The sequence below is a fragment of the Neoarius graeffei genome, chromosome 22 (assembly GCF_027579695.1).
Source record: "Neoarius graeffei isolate fNeoGra1 chromosome 22, fNeoGra1.pri, whole genome shotgun sequence".
Taxonomy (NCBI): Eukaryota; Metazoa; Chordata; class Actinopteri; order Siluriformes; family Ariidae; genus Neoarius; species Neoarius graeffei.
In genome coordinates this window covers 43852368-43874602 of record NC_083590.1, presented here as the reverse complement: position 1 = coordinate 43874602, position 22235 = coordinate 43852368, and the positions used below count along the sequence as shown (strand labels likewise).

Genomic DNA, 22235 nt, shown 5'->3' with positions numbered 1-22235 from the left:
GGGTGTAAGTAATTTGCACTCATCACAATGTTCATATTCAGGAACTCAAGACCCATTTTTGGACTATTTAACATTCCATCCATCTGTACATCTGTCCAGATTTCTGTCCGAGATTCTCATTAGTGTGACATCGGGTTGTTGAATACAGGTGGTTGTGTGTTTGTAGGATTTATATGAATTATCATTGTAAGCAGCAGATGAAGTGATTTAGATTTTTGATCCAGACAGGATCATGGTCACAACAAGGTCAAATATCTGAAATAGATATCCTCCAATAGCTTCCTTCACATCTGAAGTATTGTAAGAGTATTTTTTGCTATACACATTAGTTACAAAAAGGACTAGTTTTGTTGATGATTGAGACATCCCCACCAGCACCACTGGTGTCAAGTTGTACTCCTTTTCCTCTTAAGCCTTTGTTTGTTTTTCACTTGAATGTTTTTGGTTGCTCTTTCACAAACACCTACAATTTACCATGGGTGTGTAGACCTTTTCTATGCATTGTACTTTCAACTATGACGTGAAAATTCTGCAATTTTAATAGTGTCAAAAGCACAGCCAGATGCAAATTAACAAAGGTACACTATATGGTAAAAAGTATGTGGGCGCCTGACCATCACACCCATATATGTATGCTTGTTGAACATCCCGTTCCAAAACCATGGGCATTAATATAGATTGGGTCTCCTTTTATCTTCTGGGAAGTCCTTCCACTAGATTTTGGGATGTGGCTGTGGGGATTTGTGTTCATTTAGCCACAAAAGCATTAGTGAGGTCAGATATTGATGTGTGAGGAAGTCTGGGGTGCAGTCGATGTTCCAGTTCATCTCAAAGGTGTTCAGTGGGGTTGAGTTCAGTCAGGATCTGTGCAGGACACTCGAGTTCTTCCATTCCAAATTTGGCACACCGTGTCTTCGTGGAGCTCGCTTTGTGCACAGGAGCATTGTCATGCTGGAGCAGGTTTTAGTTCAACTGAAGGAAAATTGTAATGTAAGCATATTGTAATTTGCAAGCATACAAATACATTCTATACTATTGTGTGCTTCCAACTTTGAGGCTACAGTTTGGGGAGGAATTACATATGAGTGTGCTTCAGATGTCCATATATTTTTGTCCATATATTGTATAGGGTGTGACTCTCTTTTACCTGCCCTAATAGATGAACTACTACTGTGCCATCTGTTATGCTGTTGCATGCTGGGGTAGCAGCAGCACTACCAAGTATACATTAATAGACTTAACTAGATCATAAAAAGGCAACCTCACTCTTAGGATTTGATGCATATCTATATTTGCCCCAATCTGGCCTGAATATCCCAAAAGCATCACAGCACAAAGACCATCGTTAGATGGTAGAGCGAGCAGCACAGTGAACACTCTCTCTCCTAGTTAAGCTGCTCTTAGTGTTTAGAGGCTTTTGGGAAACCCACCTCTGCTTGTTTGTATTTATCTGTGTATGTTTGCACAGCTCTCTCTTTTTTCTTATGATTTATTATTATTATTATTATTATTATTATTATTATTATTATTATTATTATTATTATTTGCCTCATTTGCCATTGTAACACTTAACTCTCCATTCTGGGATCAGCAACAATCTATATAGTAATATTCTATGCTTCAATATTCAATGATGTTCATTCAAACCCAAGGTGTGTGTTTTCACATCCATTCTTTTTCTCTCTTTCCACAGCTGGAGTTGGCCACAGCAAAATCAGATATGAACAGGCATCTACATGAGTACATGGAGATGTGCAGTATGAAGAGAGGCCTGGATGTGCAGATGGAGACATGTAGGAGACTCATCACACAGAGTGAAAATAGGTACATACTAGTACATGCTAAAAACTAGTATTTCTACAGCACAGTATCATGTTTTCTGCTTAGAACGTCACATTTAAAAGGAAAAATGATGGTATATTTGTTAGGTAGGTCCATAGCATAGCATTACCTGTGTAACTATTTCAGATTTCTCCATCCTTTCCAACATGATTAAAAACCTTTTGGGATTTTCCAGAAAATCTCCCCTTCCAAGTTCTGTGACTTTGAAAGATGCAGAGGAAGGAGAGAAGGAGAAAAAGAAGGCGAGTCCTCTCTCAGACACTGCCAACACTGAGTCATGCTGCGACAATCTAAACAACCCTTCTGTTGCTCACCTACCTTGGAGGAAGTCCCAAGCCTTATTATTTTAAAGAGACAATTCTATAGAAAGGTGCTTTTCCTTTACATCTCCTGCATTTCACCCCAACACCTTAAATGACTTGCTTACTATAGTTTCCTGAAAGACACTAGTGACCTCCAGTGGTACAGATTATTACTATGTTAACAATTTACTCATAATTTACTTGAATAACACTTTAAAACTACAGGATATAGCTTTCCTTCGACTAAAATGCTCCTTCCCAATCCCAACAAAGATTTGAAACTAGCCAAAAATGTTCAGGCATAGGAAAAAGTAAACACATTTTTCTTCTTTTTCTCAGTCTTTTTGGGGAAACAAGTTAACAGTGGTGTGCATTTCTTATTTGTCATCTATATCTACAATATGTGGACATTTTGCACAGCTCCTGGTAACCCTGTCTGGAGGACAAAGACTAGGTTGATACTCACAGGACATGCACTATTCGGTTTTAGCCCAATCTAAACACTGCCTTACTGAGCTCCAAAATGAAACCACAGATTTTGACAAACAAAAGTAACATGCCTTCATTTACTAAGCCTCTGCTCCATATTGCTCATGCAGACTGTGAGCTGTGCACAAGCTCTACTAAGCAGCCTAATCATTTGTTTAATACATTCATTATGAGTAGCACAGTGGTGCAGTGGTTAGCACTGTTGCCTCATAGGAAGAAGGTTCTGGGTTCGAACCTCACAGCCAACTTTGGCCTTTCTGTGTGGATGTTCTCATTGTGCATGCGTGGGGTTCCTCCCATAGTACAAAGACATGTCAATTAGGTCAAACTGCCACTCTAAATTACCCGAATCAGAATTACTTTATTAATCCACGGAGGGAAATTCAAATTTGCTACCAAGCTCCTGAATCAGAGAAGTAAACATGTCTAAAAATAGAAGATAAAATCGTCTGAAAAAAATAATGAATAAAATAAATTTAAATAAGTTCAATAACTTAACTAAAAGCAAAATGAAGTGATTTTATATACAGTGATTCCTATATACAGTACATATATTGCACCTGAGTTAAGGATACAGTATACATGGTGAGACAGTGTACCACAGTTATACAGTGGCATTGTACAGCTTGACTGCAACAGATAGGAATGATTTCCTGTGTCTCTCAGTTGTGCAGCGTGGAAGAATCAGCCATTTACTGAACGTGCTCCTGTGGCTGATCAGCTCCTCATGTAGAGGGTGGGAAGGACAGTCTAAGATTGTTTGTTTGTTTTTATTTTGGACAGTGTCCTCTTCTCCAACACCACTGTTAGAGAGTCCAGTTCCACGCCTACAACATGGCTGGCCTTCCTGATGATCTTATTGAATCTGTTAGTGTCCTTCACCCTCAAGCTGCAGCCCCAGTAGACGACAGCATATAGGATGGCACTGGCCACCACAGACTCCTAGAACATCCACAGCATCGTTCGGCAGATGCTGAAGGACCTCAGCCATCTCAGAAAATAGAGATGGCTCTGGCCCTTTTTGTATACCGTGTCCACGTTTTTGGACCAGTCCAGTTTATTATCCAAGTACACCCCCAGGTACTTGTATTCCTCCACTACATCCACACTGACCCCTTGGATGTTAACAGGGTTCACCAGAGCCCTGATTCTCTTCAGATCAACCACCAGTTCTTTCGTCTTCGTCACGTTGAGCTGTCGGTGGTTCTTCCTGTTCCACGTGACAAAGTTATCCACCACCGTCTTGTACTTGCTCTCATCACCACCAGTAATACGTCCAAGTTGTCCAACCACTGCAGAGTCATCAGAAAATTTCTGGAGGTGGCAGGTCTCCATGCAGTAGTTGAAATCAGTGGTATAGATAGTGAAAAGGAAAGGAGAAAGGACAGTCCTTTGCGGAGCCCTGGTGATGCTGATCACTCTGTCCGACACACAGCACTGCAAATGCAAGTACTGTGGTCTGCCAGTCAAATAATCCACAACCCAGAACACCAGTGGGGCATCCACCTGCATCACTGTCAACTTCTCACCCAGCAGAGCTGGCTGGAGGTGTCAAAAGCACTGGAGAAATCAAAAAACATGATCCTCACAGTGCTGGCTGGCTTGTCCAGGTGGCCATAGACTTTGTTGAGTAGGTAGATGATTACGTCCCCTACTCCAAGACGGGGCTGGTAGGCGAACTGAAGGGGGTCAAGAAGTGGTTGGACCATAGGCCGGATCTGCTCCAGGATGAGTCTCTCAAGGGTCTTCATGATGTGTGGCGTCAATACCACGGGTCTGTAGTCTTTGAGGTCACTGGGATGTGGCTTCTTCGGTACAGGGACGAGGCATGACATCTTCCACAGCATGGGGACCCTCTGAAGACCCAGGCTCATGTTGAAGACATGCTGAAGTACTCCACTTAGCTGGAGGGCACAGGTCTTCGGGGCCCTGGGGCTAACACCATCCGGGCAAGCTGATTTTCCTGCATGGAGTCTCTTCAGCTGTCTTCTCACTTGCTCCTTGCTGATGATTGGTGTGGAGGTGACAGGTGGGGGAGGGATGAAGGTGTTTCTTAGGGGGGGTGCTCAGCCAGGGGGTCTGTTGAGGAGGTACGAGTGAGGTCCTGAAATGGGGATGAGGTTGGGCAAGAAGAGGTGGGGGAGAGGAGAGAATGTGAAGTGTGTGGTTGTAGCCATCCCGCAGAAGAGTGGTGGTGGTGGGTTGGGGTCACACCATCGAATCTGTTGAAGTAAAGCTTCAGCTCATTTGCCCTTTCCACATTGCTATCCACTCCTTCACTGTTGGTTGGCTTGTAACCAGTGATGGTCTTCATTCCACTCCACACCTCTCTCATGTTGTTCTGTTGGAGTTTCCACTCTAACTTCCTCCTGTACTTTTCCTTGGCCTCCCTGATCGTTGCTCTCAGTTCACGCTGTACTCCTCACACCTCCTCCTTGTTGCCGGCTCTGAAAGCCCTCTTCTTCTCATTTAAGAGGGCTTTGATGTTCTTCGTTACCCACGGCTTGTTGTTGGGGTAACAGCTGACAGTCCTAGCTGGGACAATGGTGTCCACACAGAAGTTGATTTATCCTGTGATACACTCTGTGAGCCCATCAATGTCGTCTCCGTGGGGCTCACACAGTGTCTGCCAGTCTGTCACCTCGAAGCATCCCTGCAGTCAGGGCCAGTTCTGCCCTAATCTGGACCCAGGTGCAACATCGCGCAACACCCCCCCCCCCCAAAAAAAAAAAAAAAACACACACCAGTCTAAATCAGGACAACCATCACATAACTATAAACATTTTACATCAACTATTTTAACTAAATGGGCTATAATAAATAAGCCTGCAGCCACGGCGGGCTGCCTTAAAAAGTAACCATTTGTCCTACCTTAAAACTGTATGCGTCGTGTCTTGGCTGTCGCAAATCTGGTGATGTCTTTGTAATCCTTTGTCTTGCAGTTTGGTTTTCGATTGACAATACAGCCAATGCAGACAGTCTTATTTTCTTTCCTTTTCTGAAAACCCGATTTGTGTCCAGACATTTTGTTCTGCTACCAACGAACTAACTCGTCAGGTCTCGTCTCTCGAGCCCGCGATGATTCCCGTGGGAAGGGCAACAATTGCTACATTTTTACAAACAACCAATAAACAGCCAATAGGGAGGTTGCAACGTTCAGGCTCTCCTTTGCTCAGAGACACTCAGTAATGGACTTATTCAGGAACAGAGAGAACTCTTTATTTTTTATTTTATCTTATTTTTTGGGGCCCCTCTCCACACCAGTCCTGGGTGCAAATGCTACCGTTGCTACCCCTCCAGAACCGGCCCTGCCTGCCTGTTGGCCTTGTCTGTCCATCTCCTCACTATCTTTGATGTGGTGGGCAGTCTCTTCACCAGAGGCTCATAGCAGGGGGAGAGGTAAATCAGGTTGTGGTCTGACTTGCCCAGTGGGGGGGAGGGAGGAAGAGCTGTAAGCCTCTTTAACATTAACATTAGCATACAGCAGGTCTATTGTTCTTCCCTCTCTGGTAGGACAGTTCACAAATTGGGTGAAAGTGTAAAGTGTTTTGTCCAAATTAACATGATTAAAGTCACCCGAGATAGCAATGAATGCACTCGGGTGTTGAGTCTGTAGCTGGGCTATTGCAGAGTGAATAGTGTCACAAGCAGTGTTCGGATTTGCAGAGGGGGTTACATAAACAGCCACCATGATAACATTAGAAAACTCCCTGGGCAGATAATATGGACGAAGTCCGACAGCACACAGTTCAACATCCGGGCTGCAGATGTGCTCCTTCACGGTGATGTGAGCTGGGTTACACCACTGGTTGTTCACAAGAACGGCAAGCCCTCCCCCTTTGCGCTTACCGCTCCTGGCGCAGTCTCTGTCCAAACACACCGTGTGAAAGCCCTTGATTGTAGCGTTGTCATCGGGAACATCCTGGTGCAGCCATGTCTCCACGAAGCACATTAAACTATACTCCCGATACTCCGTCTGACTCTGGGCCAGTGCCGTCAGCTCGTCCACTTTATTCCCGAAGGACCTCACGTTCCCCATGATGATAGAGGGGAGACACGGCTTATAAGATTTTTCAATAAGCTTCCGTTGTCTCAAAGCCACCCTCTTCCTCCGTAGCTTCTTATTTCCTCTGCATTCTCTGTGTGTTTTCCGCCAAATTACCACAGGGATCTCCTCTGGTCTTGTCGCTAGAGCGGCGGGCTTCAGTTCGATCAGCTGATCCCTGGTGTAAACAATGCGGGCGGCGTGGAGTTGTTGCATCGCTGCGCTGAAAAAAAGTTTTATGACTGCGAGCAAAAACACCAAAACTCTCGCAACCCTCATAGTGGCTTGATTACAGTGTTATGGTAATGGAGAAAAATAGCAAAAAATCAAATGAAGATAAGATCAGTAGGAAAAATTGAAAATAGAGAAAAAGGATCAGGAGCATTCTTCGCAGGCTGTATGCGAGCTGGCACAGATTGGCAGATTGCTAGTAGATTGGCAACCTGATCAGGGTGTACCCCACTTCTCCCCCATGACCCTGACAGATAAGCAGAATAGACAATGGATGGATATTCTAACCATATTTACAGAAAAGTTGGAATATTTTCCAAAAAACAAAAATCTGTGATTTGTTAATTCACATGAATCTTTATTTAGCTGACGAAAGTACAAAGAAAATATTTTCAATAGTTTTACTGACAAACTTAATTGTATTTTGTAAATATAAACAAAGTTAGAATTTGATGCATGCAACACACACAGAAAAGTTGGAACAGAGGCAAAATAAGACTGAAAAGTTTATAGGATATTCAAGTAACACCATTTTGGAAGATTCCACAATAAACAGGTTACTTGGTAATATGATTGGGTATAAAAGGAGCAGCACCAAAGGCTCAGTCTCTGCAAGCAAGGATGGTTTGTGGCTCACTCCTTTGTGCCAAAATCCATGAGAGAATTGTTAGTTAATTCAAAAAGAACATTTCTCAATGCAAGATTTTAGGTCTTTCAGAATCATAGTACATAATATTGTGAAAAGATTCAGGGAATTCGGAGACATCTCAGTGTGTATAGGGCAAGGTCAGAAACCACTGTTGAATGTGCGTGACCTTTGAGCTCTCAGGTGGCACTGACTAAGAAACCGTCGTGCTAATGTGTCAAATATGGGCTTGGGAGTACTTCGGAAAACCGTTGTCACTTAACACAGTCCTCCACTGTATTACGCAAGGACGAAGCCATTTATCAATTCTATGCAGAAATGCCACCAACTTCTCTGGGTCCAAACTCATCTCAGATAGACCGAAACACAGTGGAAACATGTGCTGTGGTCAGATGAGGCCACATTTCTACTTGTTTTCGGGAAAGCCAGGCATCATGTTCTCCATGCCAAAGGTGAACATGACCATCCAGTTTGTTATCAGAGGAAGATGCAAAATCCAGCATCTGTGATGGTATGGGGGCATCAGTGCTCACGGCATGGGTAAGTTGCATGTGTGTGATATACTGGGGCATATATTGGGATTTTAGAGAGACATATTCATCAAGGCAATGTCTCTTCCCAGGGAGCCCATGCTTATTTGAGCAGGACAATGTCAGGCCTCATTCTGCATGGGCTACAACAGTGTGGCTTCCTAGACACAGAGTGCATGCGCTCGACTGCCCTGCTGCCAGTCTAGATCTGTCACCTCATGAGAATGTACAGTGGTGCTTGAAAGTTTGTGAACCCTTTAGAATTTTCTATATTTCTGCATAAATATGACCTAAAACATCATCAGATTTTCACACAAGTCCTAAAAGTAGATAAAGAGAACCCAGTTAAACAAATGAGACAAAAATATTATATTTGGTCATTTATTTATTGAAGAAAATGATCCAATATTACATATGTGAGTGGCAAAAGTATGTGAACTGCTAGGATTAGCAGTTAATTTGAAGGTGAAATTAGAGTCAGGTGATTTCAATCAATGGGATGACAATCAGGTGTGAGTGGGCACCCTGTTTTATTTAAAGAACAGGGATCTATCAAAGTCTGATCTTCACAACACATATTTGTGGAAGTGTATCATGGCACGAACAAAGGAGATTTCTGAGGACCTCAGAAAAAGTGTTATTGATGCTCATCAGGCTGGAAAAGGTTACAAAACCATCTCTAAAGAGTTTGGACTCCACCAATCCACAGTCAGACAGATTGTGTACAAATGGAGGAAATTCAAGACCATTGTTACCCTCCCCAGGAGTGGTCGACCAACAAAGATCACTCTAAGAGCAAGGCGTGTAATAGTCAGTGAGGTCACAAAGGACCCCAGGGTAACTTCTAAGCAACTGAAGGCCTCTCTCACATTGGCTAATGTTAATGTTCATGAGTCCACCATCAGAAGAACACTGAACGACAATGGTGTGCATGGCAGGGTTGCAAGGAGAAAGCCACTGCTCTCCAAAAAGAGCATTGCTGCTCATCTGCACTTTGCTAAAGATCATGTGGACAAGCCAGAAGGCTATTGGAAAAATGTTTTGTGGATGGATGAGACCAAAATAGAACTTTTTGGTTTAAATGAGAAGCGTTATGTTTGGAGAAAGGAAAACACTGCATTCCAGCATAAGAACCTTATCCCATCTGTGAAACATGGTGGTGGTAGTATCATGGTTTGGGCCTGTTTTGCTGCATCTGGACCAGGACGGCTTGCCATCATTGATGGAACAATGAATTCTGAATTATACCAGCGAATTCTAGAGGAAAATGTCAGAACATCTGTCCATGAACTGAATCTCAAGAGAAGGTGGGTCATGCAGCAAGACAATGACCCTAAGCACACAAGTCATTCTACCAAAGAATGGTTGAAGAAGAATAAAGTTAATGTTTTGGAATGGCCAAGTCAAAGTCCTGACCTTAATCCAATGGAAATGTTGTGGAAGGACCTGAAGCGAGCAGTTCATGTGAGGAAACCCACCAACATCCCAGAGTTGAAGCTGTTCTGTATGGAGGAATGGGCTAAAATTCCTCCAAGCCGGTGTGCAGGACTGATCAACAGTTACAGGAAACATTTAGTTGCAGTTATTGCTGCACAAGGGGGTCACACCAGATACTGAAAGCAAAGGTTCACATACTTTTACCACTCACAGATATGTAATATTGGATCATTTTCCTCAATCAATAAATGACCAAGTATAATATTCTTGTCTCCTTGGTTTAACTGGGTTCTCTTTATCTACTTTTAGGACTTGTGTGAAAATCTGATGATGTTTTAGGTCATATTTATGCAGAAATATAGAAAATTCTAAAGGGTTCACAAACTTTCAAGCACCACTGTATGTGGCATGATGAAGAGGAGAATCAGACAACATTGACTACGGACTGTTGAGTAATTGAAGTCTTGTATCAAGCAAGAATGGACAAAAATTCCAATTGCAAAACTTCAACAATTAGTATCCTCAGATTCCATACGATTAAAAAGTGTTATTAAAGGAAAGGTGATGTAATAGAATGGTAATAATGCCTCTGTCCCAACTTCTTTGAATGTGTTGCAGGCATCAAATTCTAACTTCATTTATATTTACAAAATACAACTAAGTTGGTCAGTAAAACTGTTGAAAATCTTTGTACTTTTGTCAGTTAAATAAAGGTCCATGTGAATTAACAAATAACAGATTTTTGTTTTTATTGCATTTTGGAAAATATCCCAACTTTTCTGGAAATGGAGTTTGTATATGAATGATCTTACAAATGATCTTCCAAAGTCCTTTTTTTTTTTAAAGATATTTTTTGGGCTTTTTCACCTTTATTGGATAGGACAGTGTAGAGACAGGAAATGAGCGGGAGAGAGAGACGGGGAGGAATCGGGAAATGACCTTGGGTCGGAATCGAACCCGGGTCCCCGGATTTATGGTATGGCGCCTTATCCACCTGAGCCACGATGCCCCCCCCCCCCCTTTTTTAACAGAAAATCTTCACAGAAAATTGAATGGTAATTACAATTAAATACTGCCTAATGGTCCTCAATTTGACTGCCAGACACACACTATGTGCTTTATAACAGATTCTGATGAGATGTCCTGTGAACGTTTCTGATCTTTCTAGAATATAACCCATTGAAAACTTGAAGTAAATCTGGTCATATATTATTAGATGGCTATTGTTGTTAACTGTAGCCTAAATAACAATTTGTTGATTTAGAAAGACCTCAGTGCTTTGAAATGCTTGCTTACATAGTCACATTTGACAGAAGATAGAAACTTTTCCACAGGACATCTAGTTCAGGAGTTTAATTTGTTCAGAGTTATGCTCTGCAAATTACTATTTGTTGTTATTATTTGTGAATGAAAAATGACATCTTTTCCAGCGGCTTGATTTTTCCAGTATTTTGTCCAGTGTTTCCAGGCCATTAGTAAGGTTAAAATAAAAAATAAACCACACCCACTTCTGGTTTAACTCTGGTTAATTCCAGTTGAATAAGATAACAGATACAAATGTTTTGAGCATTAACAGACCGATACAAATACAGATAATGGCATTGTGTCACACACCTTCTACAAACAGGCAAAAGCTCAGCAAACATATGCACTACTAGCTAAAACACAAGATCTTGTTGAAGGAGAACAGCTCGTCCCTGTTATGATCTGTAAGCACGCTGCAGATAAAAGGATCTTTTCTGAAACTAACCTGCAAAATGACAGGTTAAGAACAGTTAAGCTGTCTGTAGTAAATCTGCCTGTCTGGAGTATTTAGAGGAATCCATCGATAGTAAAATAGCATCAATATCCACTGTGGTACATAAGTTTACCCCCTTGAGCTTTTCCACATTGTTACAACCTGACTTAGTTGTAATTCATGTCATTTATTTGAGAAAACATGTCCAAAATAATATGTGCACAATATGTTTGTGAAGCAAAGATTCATTTTAAATAGCATTCATTTATTGGTAGTTTTGGCAATAAGCTTTGGGTCATAGTGCTGTTGGAAGGTGAACCTCTGTCTTAGTCTCAGGTCTGTAACAGATTTTCTTCTCAGATTGCTTTGTATCTGGTCTCATCCATCTATCTAGCCCTCAACTCTGGCCAGTTTTACCTCAACCTATGCTTAGGAAAGGTATCCCCACAACATGACACTATCACCACTATGTTTCACTGTGGGGATGGTGTTCTCAGGGCTTCTTGCACTTTTCCATAAAGCCCAATTTTGTAGAGTCTTTTATTGTTGTCCTGTGAACAGCTTTATACCACTTCTTCAGCTTCTACACAGTTGCCTATGGCCTCTTTGCTTGCTTCTTTGACTAATGACTTCTTTATCTGGTTGCTGACTTTTGGTGGAACAGCATAATGGTGCACTGGTTAGCACTGTTGTTTCTCTGCATTTAACCCATCTGAAGCAGTGAACACACACAAACCCAGGGCAGTGGGCAGCTGCACTGCCACACCCAGGGAGCAGTTGGGGGTTAGATGCCTTGCTCAAGGCTTGCACTTCAGCTATGGATGTAGAGGGAGGGGAAAGTGCTGTTCATTCACTCCCCTCACCCATACATTTTACTGCTGGTCCAAGGAATCTGCAACCTTTTGGTCCCAAAGCTGCTTCTACTTACTTGTAAAACCAGAACTAATTCAGGGTTTTCAGAGTAATGTGGGTAAACACTTATACAGTCAGTTTTACATTTTTAGGGCCTGAGCACCGAGGTGCAGGCACAAAGCCCTATTGTTTTCGGCATATTCTTCTTCTTCTTCTTCTTCTTCTTTCTCCGTGGAAAAACTCGTTTTTGAGGCACTTGCGATGCTCAAAAACTCACGAATTTTGGCACACTGATGAAATGTGTGTAAAATCACAAAGTTACACTGAGCAAGGGACTCTGGGTGGTCCCAGAGCTCTCTAGCGCCCCCGAGAACAAGCTGTGGTTGAGATGAAGCTGCTCGGATTGGCACAAGATTTGGTGTGATCGATACTCTTGTGATACAGGACAAAGTTCACTTAGTTATATTTGACTCCACCCAACAGGAAGTCAGCCATGTTGGATGGAATGTGGGATTTTGAAATTTTCCCCCACTGTTTTGAGGGCTTACGATGGCTAAAAACTCATAATATTTTGCACATACATTTGTCCTGTGATCCAATTTGAGTTGATATGGTAAATTAGTCTAGGTGGGCTTCATTAACTCCATAGCACCACCTAGTTCAAAAATACAGATTTGACACCTTGTTTGTATTCAAAAACTCATGAAATTTGGTACACGCATCAGTCATACACACCGAAACTCAGCCATAGAGGCTTGACCCCAGGTGTGTCCGGGGGACTCCATAGCGCCCCCATATGTCATGGAGACTCCTGCCCGGTATATAGTTTCACCTATCTGTGTCAAATTTGGTAGGTGTGTGGAGTGCCCCAAGATGAACAAAATTGCCTATACATTGCATCAGCCATACTCAACAGGTAGTGAGATATTTTTGGTTTTGTGTGTTTTGGCACGTGTTATGTTTTAACAAACTCCTCTTAAGCAGTTTATTGGATCCAGTTTGTTTGGTTTACATCATGGCAAGATGTTGCTGATGTTGAATTGCAAAGAGATTTCCGATATGTCACAAGATGTTGAAATGGTGAGCCAATAAATTGATGTTATGCCACACAAACAGGAAGTGAGTCATAAATTCACCATGCATTGCCTGATACGGTTCAAACTTCACAGGTTATAGGATATCATGCTTCTGAAGATATCCACATGCCTAAAGACACTCTCTGGTATAGCACCACCATTTGGATATGGACAGTAATGACTCCATTGCCAAAACATGTTACATTTTGATGTACTCTTCCTAGGTGGTTTGTTGGATTCATGCCATATTTGGTATACGTCATGTCAAGATGTTGCTGATTTTAAATTGTGAAGGGATTAGGCCGTATTGTTTTCAGCATGTTTTATTATTATTATTATTATTATTATTATATAATTACAGATTTGACACCTTGGAAATATTCAAAAACTTAAGAAATTTCGTGTGCTCATGAAAATAGGGCAAAAGCTTATTATTCTTAGGTTATTTGCCTTGGGTGAGGCTAGAAGACACCATAGCACCTTCTAAAATGTTAGATTCAAATTTATAGTTTTGGATGTCACATTGAGATTCCTGTCCGGTATACGGTTTCACCTATCTGTGTCAAATTTGGTAGGTGTGTGGAGTGCCCATAGATGAACAAAATTGCCTATACATTGCATCAGCTATAGTCAACAGGAAGTGTAGATATTTTTGGTTTTGTGCGTTTTGACACGTGTTAGCTTATAACGAACTCCTCCTAGGCAGTTTGTTGGATCCATGCCATATTTGGTATACGTGATGTCAAGATGTTGCTGATGTTAAATAGCAAAGGGATTTGCAATATATCACAAGATGTTGAAATGGCGAACCAATAAATTTATACGTTACGCCACGCAAATAGGAAGTGCGTCATAAATTCACCATGCATTGCCTGATACAGCTCAAACTTCACAGGTTGTAGGATATCATGGGTTGGAAGATATCCACATGCCCAAAGACACCCTCTGGTATAGCGCCACCATTTGGACATGGGTAGTAATGACTCCATTGCCAAAACACATTACATTTTGATGTACTCTTCCTAGGCGGTTTGTTGGCTTCATACCATATTTGGTATATGTCATGTCAAGATGTTGCTGATTTTAAGTTGCAAAGGGATTTGTGATATCTTGCAAGATGTTGAAATGGCGAACCGATAAATTTGCTATGCCACACAAACAGGAAGCATGTCATAAATTCACCATGCATTGCCTGATATGGCTAAAAATTCACAGGTTATAGTATATGATGGTTCTGATGATATGACCTTCTGGTATAGCGCCACCATTTGGACCTGGACAGTAATGATTCCATTGCCTAAAAACTTTGACTCATGAAATTTGGTACTCACATCAGTCCTGGTCATTGCTACTCAGGGATAGAGGCTTGACCCTAGGTGTGTCCATTGGACTCCATAGCGCCCCCACGTGTCATTGAGACTTCTGCCCGGTATATAGTTTCACCTATCAGTGTTAAAATTGGTACGTGTGTGGGTTGCCCCAAGATGAACAAAACTGAAATGCACATTGTTTTAGTCTATTGACTAGCGACAGGATTTGTGATATCTTGCATGATGTTGAAATGGCAAACCAATAAATTTGTATGTTTTGCCATGTAAACAGGAAGTGTGTCATAAATTCACCATGCATTGCCTGATAGAGCTAAAACCTCACAGGACATCAGGGTTCTGATGATATCCCCATGCCAAAAGTGAGCCTCTTGTGTAGCGCCACCATTTGGACCTGGACAGTAATTGCCAAAAAACTCTGACTCATGAAATTTGGTACACACATCAGTCCTGGCCACTGCTATGCAAGGATAGAGGCTTGGCCCTGGGTGCAATGCCCTATTGTTTTTGGCATGTTCTCGTGTGCGAGGGCCTTTTATTACCACTAGCGGCTATATTTATTTTTAAATTTTTTTCAAAATAATTGTGTAAACTACAGTACCAGTCACAAGTTTGGACACACCTTCTAATTCACTGATTTATTTTTATTAATTAAAAGTCACTTCCTGTCTTAAAGTAATGATGGATGTCATTTCTCTTTACTTAGTTGTGAGTGGTTCTTAACATAATATGAATTACTACGGTTGTGGAATAGGGCTATTTACTATATTTTTATTATTTACTGTTTAATCTCAAACGCATTAAGAAGGTAAGAAACTAGTCCACTAATTAACTTTTGACGAGACACACGTTAATTGAAAAGCATGCCAGGTAACTACCTCATGAAGCTGGTTAAAATAATGCCAATAGTGTGTAAAGTGTCATCAAGGTAACCTGTGGCTACTTTGAATAATCTAAAATAAGAAACCTATTTTGTTTTTTCCACACTTTTTTTGTTTACCAGATAATTCAATATCTGTTCCATATGTTATTTCATAGCTTTGATGTCTTCAGTATTGTTCTCGAATGTAGAAAATAGTCAAAATATGGAAAAACCTATGAAATGAGTAGGGGTGTACAAACGTTTGATGTGTGTGTGTGTGTGTGTGTGTAAAATTTTGTTTATTTCAATTCAAGACCTATGAGCCAAAATGTTGTCGCCCCTTACAAATATGCTGTTGGTCTTCTGTGTGCTGCTAAAACAGCTCTGATCCACCAAGGTACAGTATGAACTCTACAAGACCTCTGAAGGTACCCCGTGGTATCTGGCACAAAGACGTTCTGGCAACAGATCCTTTAGGTCCTGTAAGTTGCGAGGTGAAGCCACTGCAGACGAACTTATTTGTCCTCGCACATCCCATAGATGCTTGCTCAAGGTGAGATCTGGGAAATTTGCTGGCCAGGACAACACCTTATATTCTTCATCATGTTTCTCAAACTATTCCTGAACAATGTGTGCCATGTGTCAGGGTGTATTATCCTGCTGAAAGATACCATTGCCTTGAAGGGGTGTACATGGTCTGCAACAATGTATAGGTAGGTGGCATATGTGAAATTGACAGCCACATGAATGCCCAGACCCAGGGTTTCTCAGCAGAACATTGCCCCAGAGGCTCGTGTGCTTCCCCACAGTGCATCCTGGTGCCATCACTTCCCTAGGTCAAAGGGGTATGCATACCCGGCTGTCCACGCAATGTAAAAGAAAATGTAATTCATTGGACCAGACAACCTTCTTCTATTGCTTCAAGGTCCAGTTTTGACATTTATTTGCAATGAGCATATATTGTAATGTAGAGCGATGAGGCACATTGTAACCTATCGGGTTAGCATGGGAATGCTGACCAGTCTGGAGCTTAAGCAGCTCCATATGCAGCAAGGTGCGATGCACTGTGTGTTGTGACACATTCCTCCCATAACCATCATTAAAATTTTTCATGACTTGTGCCACAGTAGCCCTTCTGTCAGTTTGGATCATACAGGATAGACTTTGTTGCCCTTGCTCATCAATGTGCTTTGCGCATCCGACACCTGCTTCCAGTATGTGGTTTGTTCTACCTCAGAACCACTGTTAGTAGATACTCACTATTGCGGACCAGGAGCACCCCACAAGGCTTACTGTTTTGGAGATGCTCCGACCCAGTCATCTGGCCATAAGCATTTGGTCCTTATCAAAGCTGCTATGGTCTTTGTCTGCCCATTTCTCCCGCATCCAACATGTTGACTATGAGAGCCAATTGTTCACTTACTTATCTAATATATCCTAGACCTTGACATGTGATAGTGTTATATACTTCATCTGTGGGTGGTCATAAAGTTGTGAATGGTTGGTGTATAATCCCAATGCATTTCAGTTCTAGGTTGCAACACTCCAAAATGTGGAATGGATCAAGGGGGTGAATACTTCTGAAAGGCACTGTCATGCTTAAATTGCTGAGTTAAGAAGCATTCAGATGTTAACCAAACATCGTTTTTGCAATTGCACAAGTGCTGTTATTAGTTTTCTGTTGACAATTTTTACAATTTATGCCAGACTAACAGTATATAAGATATGTAAGTCTAGGCTCTTGTAAGTGCTAGTATTTAGGCATCTTTGCACATCTTTGTTGTAGTCCAGGGACATATAGTTCAGAATTTACTCAGTCTTAACTACTTATAGAAACCGTTAGAAAAACAGGTCTCCCACGTGGCACAACAGAAAAGTGTTCATCTTGTTGTCTGGAGATCGCAAGTTGAATCCTGATGATACCACAGCCGTCTGTAGCTGGGAGTCCAAGAGAGCAAAAAATTGGCCATGCTCGCAGGGAGGGATGGGTGGAATACCCTCTCTCTCCATGATTAATCACTGCAATGCTCGCCAATTATAAGATGCGTCCAGAAGTGGGCAGATAATGCTCCAAGTGTGTTATGCTGCCCCCTGATGTTGAATGAGCAGCAGTTCAAAAAGATGTGGTCAGCTGGCTTCATGTGTCTCTATGACTGAGAAAATTGGGGGAAATGCATGCAGTTAGAAATATAAATGGCACATTCAAAACTGAATTAATCAGTCAACATTAAATATATTATTTGTATTATTAGTTAATAACCATTTTAAAATACTGTGTGTCCAGCATTTTTTTTTCCTGTCCTTTGGTCCAGATATCCAGAACATATTGTATATTTGTTTCAAAGTAGTTTTGGTCTCCACTTGAACACAATTGCTGTGTCCTACACTAAATCAAATAAACCACACAGACAGGGCAAATGGGTTCGATTTAATGAACTAAGCACTACACATATGAACGAAACCTCTGCTAACACTTTAGTATTAAGAACTCCCATAAAATAAGTAAATAGGATGAATGTCATTTTATTAGTTATTTTGTTATTTCTTAATGAATTTGCGTTCTTCAGATATCTTTCTTTAGTATAGCTGAATTGAGTTGTTTGAGGTAAATCTGGGGCGGCATGTTCGTGCAGTGGTTAGCACTGTCACATCACAGCAAAAAGGTTCTGGGTTCAAATATCGCAGCTGGCTGGGGCTTTCGCGTGTGGAGTCTGCATGTTCTCTCCATGGCTCCATTGGTTTAGATTGGCAACCTGCCCAGGGTGTACCCCACCTGTCAGCCAAAGTCAGCTGGGATTGGTTCCAGCTTTCCCTGCAACCCTGATGGATAAACAATATAGATAATGGATAGATGGAGATAACTCTGTGCTCAGATTTTCCAAGGGTCGAAATCATGAGTAGTGAGACTACTATTATTCTTTTCTATTTTTTATGCACCCAATGTAGTAATACACAAATTTAATCTACTAGATAAAAAATATCAGTTGTAAAATTTAATACATTTAAAAACAAGACTTAGCTGCTTCATTTGTGCTTTTTCAACCTTTAATTCCCAATTTAATCTGGATGTGTCCATGTTTTGATTTACTTTTTGTAATCTAAAGAAACACTAATTTGTCGAGGGGTAATTCTTTTTTTTTGTATGTTGCAGAGAAACTGAGTTTGTATATTATTATCCATGTTATGTAACCTACCCTATTTCTGATGAAAACTAACCAATCCTGTCTTGGATTTTGCTTGCAGAGACAGAAGTGTAGTAAAGGGCAAGTTGTCCAGGTTGCTTGAAACAACCTACGAGGCAATTTCCTTAGAAAATTGTATGATAGTGGACCTAGATTTATTTATTTATTTAAGTTCCAAATGGAAGGCAAAAAGTTTGTATTGGTTGTTTTACTGATTATGTAAATTCTAGTATGTTTTGTGCTATAGTGGATATGGATTTTACTGTAAACATTTAAAAACAATCAGACATATGACACAAGCTAAAAGTGTGTACCTATCCTGAACAAGAGCCTTAATAGATGTCTCATTATAAGACTTTTAGTATAATCTTGAAGACATTGTCACTTAACAGATGCTGATGAACAGATATGAAGATGAGTGGAAAAACCTCATCAATATTGCCTTGGCCTTCTCCATTTTACAGTGATACGGATGAATGCAGAAATGCTTCACTGATGTGCTGGTTTAGTTGGGGGAATTTTCCCTAATTTGGTTTAAATAATAAAATTTCCAGATTGAGCAGTGAAAGTTCTTTGAAATCATAACTTTCAAAAACAGTCTTGATACAACCCCATTTCCAAATAAGTTGGGAAATAAAATATAAATAAAAAAATGCAATGATTTGCAAATCATGGAAACCCTACATTTTATTGAAAATAGTATAAAGAATGTAAAATGTTGAAACAGAAATTTTATTATTTTTTGAAAACTATTTCTTCATTTTGAATTTGATGCCAGCAACACGTTTAAAAAAAAAAAAAAAAGTTGGGACAGGGGCATGTTTACCGCTGTGTTGCATCATTGCTACTTTTAAAAACACTCTGTAAACATTTGGGAACTGAGGAGACCAATTGCTGTAGTTCTGAAAGAGAAATGTTGTCCCATTCTTGCCTGATATACAATTTCAGCTGCTCAACATTTCAGGGTTTCCCTTGTCATATTTTGTGTTTAAAATACGCCAAATGTTTTCAATGGAAGACAGGTCTGGACTCCAGGCAGGCCAGTTTAGCACCTGGACTCTCTTACTATGGAGCCATGCAGTTGTAATACATGCAGTCTGTGGTTTGGCATTATATTACTGAAATAAGCAAGGCCTTCCCTGAAAAAGATGTTGTCTGGATGGCAGCATGTTGCTCCAAAACCTGTATGTGTCATTGAGAATTAATGGTGCCTTCTCAGATGTGCAAGCTACCAATGCCATGTGCACTAATGCCCCTATACCATCACAGATGCCTGCTTTTGAACTGTGCACCGATAAGCCATATGGTCCCTCTTCTCTTTAGCCTGGAGGACGCGGTGTCTATGATTTCTGAAAAGAATTTCTACTTTTGATTAGTCAGACCACAGGACAGTTTTCCACTTTGCAGCAGTCCATCGTAAATGATGTCAGACCCAGAGAAGGCAGTAGTGTTTCTGGATATTGTTTATATATGGTTTTAACTTGCATTTGTGGATACAGTAATGAACTGTTTTCACAGAAGATAGTTTTCAGAAGTGTTCCTGAGCCCATGCAAGCGATTTCCCCTATGGAATCATGTCTCTCCTGAGGGTCCAAATATCACAGGTATCCAGTGTTGGTTCTCAGCCTTGTCTCTTGTGTACAGCAATTTCTCCAGATTCTCTGAATCTTTTAATGGTAGTATTATATATTTGGGATGATGTGATTCCCAAATTCTTTGCAATTTTACATTGAGGAACATTTTTTTTAAATTGTTGCACTTTTTGCCCATGTACTCTTTCACAGAGTGGTGAACCCCTCCCCGTCATTACTTCTGAAAGACTGCCTCTTTGAGATGCTCTTTTATACCCTATTATGTTAGTGACAAAAATGTGTTGCTGGGATCAAATTTAAAATGAGTATATATATATCTTTCAAAAAACAATAAAATTTCTCAGCCTCAACAATCAATATATTGTCTTTGTACTATTTTCAATAAAGTATAGGGTTTTCATGATTTGCAAATCCTTACCTTGTTTTATTTACAGTTTGCAGTGTGTCCCAACTTTTTGGAAATGGCATAAATAAATTAAGTAATTCCATTCAATTGTATGTTGCAATCATGACATTGGTTTACTGTCTGTATAGACTTTTATATTTTCTCCCTATATCTGTCATACAGACTCTTGATGACAAAAACAAGCCACTTTAGAAAGAGTTTCCTTCTTTCTCCTTGCCAGCAGAGAACTCAACTCAAAACTGCTCTTCAGATGCTGGTGAAAAGTTCCTGGTTTCTCTTAATCTCTACTGCCATGAGTGGGGTTTTTTTTCGTCCACAAACTGGGCTGCACTATTATATCTGCACTCCTAATTCTGATGGTATTGTTGTATAATCGTTGCTGTTACACATTAACTCCAGTCACTACTGTTGCTTCTGGTTTCAAGTCATCTATACTGCTGCAACTTTTGCACATTTACTATGCAGTGAAACTTGCAGTGATGTATTAATCCACATTTCATGCATGTGTTGTCCTGTTTTCTTCTCTTGCAGTTTGTATAGTGTACTACTTATCATTGGCTGAGTTGTGCTTGAACCCAGTTACACCAAACACTGTTGTGTGGCAATAAAAGAATCTTGGATCTAAATTGAGTATGTGTGCACAGTGACTATACACTCACTGAACACTTTGTTAGAAACACTATACTAATACAGCGTATGACCTGTCTTTGCTGTCAAAACAGCCATGAGCATGAACTCCACAAGATTTTGGAAACATTCCTTGAAGATGGCAACAGTATTCCCTAATGCCAGTAGCCTCTTTCAGCAGGATCACGTACCCTGCCACACTGCAAATATTGTTCAAAAATGGTTTGAGAAACATCACCTTGTCCACATTGTATTGATTTGGCCTCCAACTTCCCCAGATTCTAATCTGATTGTCCAGCACATCCCATAGATGCACAAACAAGTCCAATCCATGGAGGCCCCACCTCACAACTTGCAAGACTTAAAGGATCTGCTGTTGCTAACATCTTGGTGCCAGATACCACACCACACCATCAGCGGTCTTGTGGAGTCCATGCCTCAACAGCTCCGAACTCTTATAGTGGCACAAGGGGGACCTACACAGCTGACAGAAAGGCTATAGTAACTCACATCACCACTCCTGACATAGAATGCACCTTGTCCATCGAACCTTGAGGCTACAACAGCAGAAGACCACATCACGTTCCACTCTTATCAAGCAAGAACAGAAATCTGAGGCTACAGTGGGTTGTTTTAATGTTATTTCAGCTGTCTATCATGAATAATGGAGATCAAATTAAATACTGAAACCCAAAGGAGCTCAAAGTGCAAACTTTAATTTGAGGGAAGTTCCATCCAAATCAGGTTAATGGTGGAAGAATTACAGTATCCATCCATCATCTGTAGCTGCTTATCCTGTTCTACAGGGTCGCAGGCAAGCTGGAGCCTATCCCAGCTGACTATGGGTGAGAGGCAGGGTGCACCCTGGACAAGTCGCCAGGTCATCGCAGGGCTGACACATAGACACAAACAACCATTCACGCTCACACCTACGGTCAATTTAGAGCCACCAGTTAACCCTAACCTGCATGTCTTTGGACTGTGGGGGAAACTGGAGCACCCGGAGGAAACCCACGCAGACATGGGGATAACATGCAAACTCCACACAGG

At 41.0% G+C, this 22235-nt stretch overlaps 1 protein-coding gene across 1 annotated transcript in view; it reads left to right on the top strand.

Moving 5' to 3' along the window:
* Positions 1–20854, top strand: part of iffo1a (intermediate filament family orphan 1a) — a 66466-nt gene extending 45612 nt beyond the window's left edge. The window contains exons 8-10 of the mRNA XM_060904843.1: positions 1694–1824; positions 2018–2212; positions 20721–20854. Coding sequence (XP_060760826.1) covers positions 1694–1824; positions 2018–2192 — 306 coding nt within the window. The 3' untranslated portion in view covers positions 2193–2212; positions 20721–20854. The remainder of the gene's footprint in view (positions 1–1693; positions 1825–2017; positions 2213–20720) is intronic.
* Positions 20855–22235: the final 1381 nt, after the last annotated feature.